The sequence below is a fragment of the Heterocephalus glaber genome, unplaced genomic scaffold, assembly GCF_053883595.1.
Source record: "Heterocephalus glaber isolate CG9 unplaced genomic scaffold, H.glaber_assembly_v1.0 deba00001579, whole genome shotgun sequence".
Classification (NCBI taxonomy): Eukaryota; Metazoa; Chordata; class Mammalia; order Rodentia; family Bathyergidae; genus Heterocephalus; species Heterocephalus glaber.
Window position 1 is genome coordinate 6,745,984 of NW_028258360.1, and position 6,201 is coordinate 6,752,184.

The window sequence follows — 6,201 nt, forward strand, 5'->3', positions numbered from 1 at the left end:
TACTTGGAGTTGGAGGAATTCCAATAGATAGGCTCTAAAACTAGGGACCTGGAGGTCGCAGTTCGGCACAAAACCATCAGCACGCCCCAGCAGTACTTCCACACCGAGTCCCTGCGCGCGCCCATGGCGAGGCCGCTCCGGCGCCGCGCGCTCCGGGCGCAGGGGACGGGACGGGCCGGGGCGCCGAGGCTCCTCCGGCGGGCGCGGGGCGGCTGGGCTCCGGGGCGCCGCGGCGGGTGCGCTCGCGCCGGCCCTAGGGCGCGCGGTCGGGGCGCGGCGGGCTCGGGGCTCCGGGGCGCCGCGCCGGACGCAACGGGGTCGGCCGGGTCCCGTGCGGCTCCAGGGTGCCGGGCCGGCGCGGAGGCGGGAGGGCGCGGGCCCGGGCGGCGGGGCGGCGGGCGCGGGGCTCGGCGACTATAGATCCAGGGCGGCGGGCAGCGGCCCGAGCGCGCGGGCGCCGCGTCGGCGCGGCTCCATGTCCCGGAGACGGACGGGGAAGGCCGCCTCCTCGGTTCTCGCGGCTCCCGGCCCGCGGAGCAGCTGGGCGGGGTCCGGTCTCCGCCGCGGGCGCCGGCGCGCGGGCCTTTGTGTGCGGGGAGGGATCCGGGACCCGCGGGGCGCGCAGCTCTGCGCTCCGGCCGGCGCCGTCCCCGCCGCGGAGAGTCAGCGCGTCGGGCGCGCTGTCAGAGCGCTATAAACGCGGGGCCCCGCCCCGCCGCGCGCAGCCCATTGGCCCGCCGTGCCACAGCCGCGCGCTGATTGGGCGGCCCGCCGGTCCGTCCGCCTGCCCGCCCGCGGGGGGCGCCGCGAGGTGGGGCGCCGCTGACAGGTAGCCGACAGCGGTGGCCGAGTGGCCTGCGGGGCAGGGCGCCCTGAGCGCGGGGGGCGGGCTTTGCGGGGAGGGCGGCGAGGGGCCCAGGGCCGGGCACCCGACGGGCCACCTGTCCCCGCCTGCCGGCCGCGTCCGCGACGCCCGCAAGCCCCGCCTGCACCGGGGCTTTGGAGTGCGAGGCCCGCAGCGCGCTCGAGGGCGGGACGGGCCCCGTCGGTCCCCAGCCGGGCCGGAGCGCAGAGCCCCGGGGCGGCCGCAGACGTCCGGCGGCCCCCGCTCCTCCCGAGCCGCCCGGGAGCCGCGCGCGAGCGCCGGGCCTTCCGCGGACCCACAGCGCCCACTAGCGCCGGGCCCTGAGGCTCTGCGCCTGGCCCGCTAGGCGGAGCCGGAACCCAGCGGCTGCGCCCGCTCCGACCGTCGCGGTCCCAGGCGGCCTTCCGCGAAGTACGCGGCCGGCGCGCTTCCGCCAGCGGCGCTCACCCACGTTTCCCAGCGAGCTAAGTCCGAGAGGACGTCGGCCCTGCACTCGTCCAGCGATGCCATTTAGCTTACACTCTTCTTCGTGACAATTTGAGGGTTTTCCAAGGTGCCTTGCTTGCTCCCCGCCTTGGAAACCATTATTTACCTGTACTGGGGAAGGAACCCAGGGCCTTCGCAGAGCTGCAAACCCCTCCCACTTTCGGAGCCGGCCTTGCTCTACTACCCAGGCTGGGCTTGGTCTTGGCATCTCCCTGCCTCAGCGTCCCGCAGGTGCTCCCTTCTCAGTAGTGGTTTTTGAAACATTAACACAGTAAATGTGTATTTCAACTAGCGTGTTCCAAGTTTATAAATACTTAAGTCAAAAGCACACTGAGGCATGCAAAACGGATTGCATTCATATTCTTCCAAATAGATCTTTAATTGACAAAGCCTTTATGTAACTTAGTTGTGAATAAGCTTTCAATTGAAAGAATTTTTAATTTTAATTTTTTTTTTTTTTTTTTTGGTACCGGGGATCGAACTCCGGTCCGTGCGCTTGCGAGGCAGGGGTCGAAATCACTGAGCTAAATCCCTGGCTTGAAATATTTTTTTTAAAGACCCAAAGGTGATATGATCTGAACTCACTGGTAAAGCCCCAAGGCTAAAAATCCAGGATATGGCAAGGGCTATTGTTCCAAAGGACTCCTCTCAATATGCTTGAAGAAATTTAAGGATTTCACTGAAATCCAACGCTGAGTGGCTCAGCACATTTCACAGGTGGCGAACTTGTGTTGTGAAACTGAAGTTGTGACCTCTACATCCTCTCTCCAAGTGAACTGGAGGAAATAAAGGAAATTTGCATTGTCTGGAAATAACTGAGTTTCCAAAAATACCAGTTTCAGTAAATCCAAAGCATTTTACCTTGGAAAAATGTGAATGTTTAAAAATCGCTTCCTTTCTACAAGTGTGTATTTCACAACAAATTGTACACGCAGATTCCTGTGTAACTTTTTGTAAGTGTGGGAGGGAACATGAACCAGTTTATTTTAGCAGATAGATTTAGTGTGGTCAAAGTCAAAAGCGCCAATCTTTGCAAACTTCAGAGATGGCCCGCACCAACCAGGAAGTGCCAACCTATGCCCGAGAACAGGATTTCAGCACAAGCCACACTGCCGTTTCTGGTGCTGAGGCAGTTTCTAAGGTAAACGTAAAGATTTTCGGATTCCAAAGATAATCAATTTTGTTAGTTGAATAAATGTACAATGAGGCAGCAATTCAAAAGTTGGATAATTCTGGGTTAAAAATAAAAAGATGGCAATCACTTTTTCCCCAAGAAAATACCTTACTATGTAATCTATTTTTGCTCTTTTGAATGCCCCATGTTTGGGTCTTTAGAACTTATATATTCCTTGTACAATATTCCACGAACTTACACAGAACTTGCCATACAGAAATTCTGTAAAAGTAAACCTGACCTAAATGTAACACTGCTGAAAAATTACGGAGTTTGATGCATATTGGTGTTGTCTAAGCCACTCATTTTTTATGTAGCCCTAAGCTTATCCTGAAACTGTACCTTGTTTCCTTAAATGTCTCTTGCAAATCACTGAATTTTTGAGAATCATTTTACCCAGTTTACCCAAAAGGAAGATCTTTCTGAACAGGAATTCTTAAAAATGTTTTGCTAAGCACCCTCCCATCTGCCTGCCTCTAAAACCCAGAGTTCTACACACCGGAGCATCTGAAGTTAGAGCCCACTTTCGTTATGTACGAAAAGTACATCAGTCTTTAAGACGCCTCCTCTTCCAGGGAAGCTTGGTGCCAAATCTCGTCTACAGACCAAGAACATTTGCACTATGGAAGCAAAATACTCGATTTTCCACTACAGGTCCCCTTAAGTCCCTAGGTCAGCCTTTTTAAAAAAGCATTATTAAGGCAAAAACGGCATACCTGAAAGAACACAGTGAGGACTCCCAGTAGCCTGGGCACCTGGCATGAGGCCCCACTTCCTATGTGAAAACCGAGGGCTGGGGAGGGTCAGCCAAGCCCCATCGGACGGCAGGTCACGGGCAGACGTACTGCTTCAGTCAACTCTCACCTCTCTAAAGCAGATCTGGGCTAGTACGATGTGCACACCTCATGTGGAAACGAAAGGCTGCCACTGTTCCAATGTAAGGGTTACTGAGCAGCCACAGGTGGTGATGATGTCCTGTTCTGGGTCCCTAACCCCAACACCCAACCCTGAAAGGCGTTCAGCAACACTCAGATCCAAGTGCAACACATCCTTTAACCCACGGCGGTGCATGGGGAAGCACCATCCAAACGTACACAGGGTCACTCACTGTATTCTGACCCTCGTGACTAGTTTGGTAATCAACAGGTGTACCAACCTTAGAAAATGCATTCACACTACTAAAAACATGCACACACGCACACAACTTTGGTGGTGTGCCAAACAACTGGTCTGCTGTGAGCTACTGCTGGCTTGTTTTAAAATGTAGTACAAGATACATTCCCACATAATCTGATCAACCACTGGAGGCTCAAAAAACCAGATCTTTTCAAATGAAACTTCCAATGAAATATTTGATTTTTAAGTCTACGGATGACCTAAGTGTAAAAGGGTGCACCACCACCACGCCGGGCTGACAGATGCAAAGGCAAGCATTCTGATGCGCTGCTGCTTTGCAGGGCGGGAAGGTTTCCACACCTTCAATTCCCGACGAGTGGGCCTCTGGAGCCCCTGCCACTGTTCCCCAGCCCGACATTTAGTAAGTAAATACACCCCGCCCAATAGAGGACACAAGCTGACGGCAAGCGATAGCCACCTGGCTACAGAATGAACAGCCCAGCCCAACCGCCAGACGCTCCATCACTGCCACCGGGGCCAGTGAGTCCTGAGTGACCCTCAACAAAACATCACAACAGAAACAGAGGGGCCGCTGCCCTGGCTGCACCCCCACCCCAGACTTCTGGATGGAAGGAAGCCTGCTACCTTCAGCACAACACCACTCCAGGGTCCACAGGGCTCTCCTGGAAGCAAGAAAGCCTGCCTCTAGCATGTCTCGTGGCCAGTCAGTAGAGCAGACGGGCTGGCTGGCTGTGGGTACAGAACACAGGAAACAAACCCAAAGTTCTAGCTAACCTAAGTCTGGAGAAATTACAGTTAAGTAACAATTCGAGGACCTTTAGTGTAAAATGCAATACCAGAAATGGTTAAGTTGAATGAGCCAGAATTTCGTATTTCAGGAAAATATAAAAAAATACAAAACTACTGATGTCTCAAGGTTAAGCTTTATTAGGGAAGGAGGCAGTTGAAAGCTATGGACACACACCAGCACAAATGCAGGCCTAGGCGACTGAGCTGCATCTCGGGGGCTGAATGGAAGGACGAGGCAGGAGGGTCGCCACGAAGTCCAAGGCCAGCCTGAACTGTACAGCTTAGGAGGAAAAGAAGACACATGAAGTCGTCAGGCTGAACTACGAGCCTCTGCCCCTATTTGAAGCATTAAAGAGTCCTCACACCAAGCTAATTTAAAGATTCAGTTTTATACAACTGTAATTCTGCAAACTCCACAATATAAATGGCAATGACTACATATTATAAATACTGTAATAAAAATCAACAAAGTCATTAGTTAATTCTGTAATGCATTAAGAACAACCTAAGAAGACAAACTTTGAATAAAGGCATGTTTAATAAATTAGGGAACATCTGAACCGGTAGACGGGGGAAAAAATGTTAACTTTTCTAATATGGACACAGAGGCAGTGGAAACAATGAAGGCAAAGCACAACGTGGCAGCGCGGGACGCTGGCTACCCCATCCCAAGCACATCCTCCCTCCCTCCCTCTCTCCCAGCTAGCGCCCCAGGAGAGCTCCTGCCCTCATCTCCCCAGAGCACACGGCCCAGGGCCACGAGGCAGCTCACTGCGACTCCACACCGCGACTCCACACCGTGACTCGTGTGGCCATCAGGAATGTGGAAAAAATTAAAAGGCACGCAGAAGCTGATTTCAGATATTTTTAGTCCAAGCTACTCTCTTAGATACAATTTAAGAACACTAGTAGAGCAAAAACAATTTTTAAATAAACATTTCCAGAAACTCCAATACACAACTTAGGAACAAGGAATCTGCATCAAGAAAAAGTTACATGAAGAGAAATAAAGTTTAAGACTCATGGGGTAAGTAGAGCTAATCTATATTTAGAGATAAAAGACTGATAGCCAACCTATTCTTTACGGAAATAAACTTGATGTCTGAATTGTGGAGTAAAAGGTATGTTCACTGAAAGTTCTCACTACAGTTCACGCCTATTTAAAATTCTATCTTTAAAGATACTTAAATTGATTTTATTGTTCCTTACCACAATTAGACTCATCGAAGAGCTCAAACAAAAGCAGTATTATTTTTCTTAGCATGCACGCACAAAATAATCTACCATTTAGTCATCTCATTAGCTTAAATGTTTTCAATTGTAAAGAATGACCCAACTGTCTCAAATCCGGAAACATGTTTTCTGACAGGTCTGTGCATTGCAGGAAGCGTATTCCATCCACATCTTTTTCCTGAATGAGCATGTTAATACCAGCAGGCAGAAAGAACATGTGTAAGGATGAGGCAGATTCTAGTATGTAAAACAGAACGGTCATCCATAAGATTTCACAAGCCAAAAACAAGCAAGAAACAAAAAACCTTATAGAAAGTTTCAATGTGCTTGTCCCAAAAATCAACATGCAAGGATGATTTGACTACCTTAGCCTTTTCCAAATGTACAATGCCAATTCTTTCTGATGGCCCTCTTGGAAAACACCCTAATATTCCATGAAATCTCAATCGCATTTATTTAGTTTTTAGGTATCTTGTGGTGATAATACTTATTTCCTAAAACAGAGGCATAGGTTGAA

At 51.2% G+C, this 6,201-nt stretch overlaps 1 protein-coding gene across 1 annotated transcript in view; it reads right to left on the bottom strand.

The window, feature by feature from the left end:
* The window catches only part of Efnb2 (ephrin B2), a 44,172-nt gene extending 43,517 nt beyond the window's left edge, over positions 1-655 (bottom strand). Inside the window, exon 1 of the mRNA XM_004858565.3 lies at positions 4-655. Within this exon, the coding sequence (XP_004858622.1) occupies positions 4-125 (122 nt within the window). The 5' untranslated portion in view covers positions 126-655. The remainder of the gene's footprint in view (positions 1-3) is intronic.
* Between the last annotated feature and the right edge of the window lie 5,546 nt (positions 656-6,201).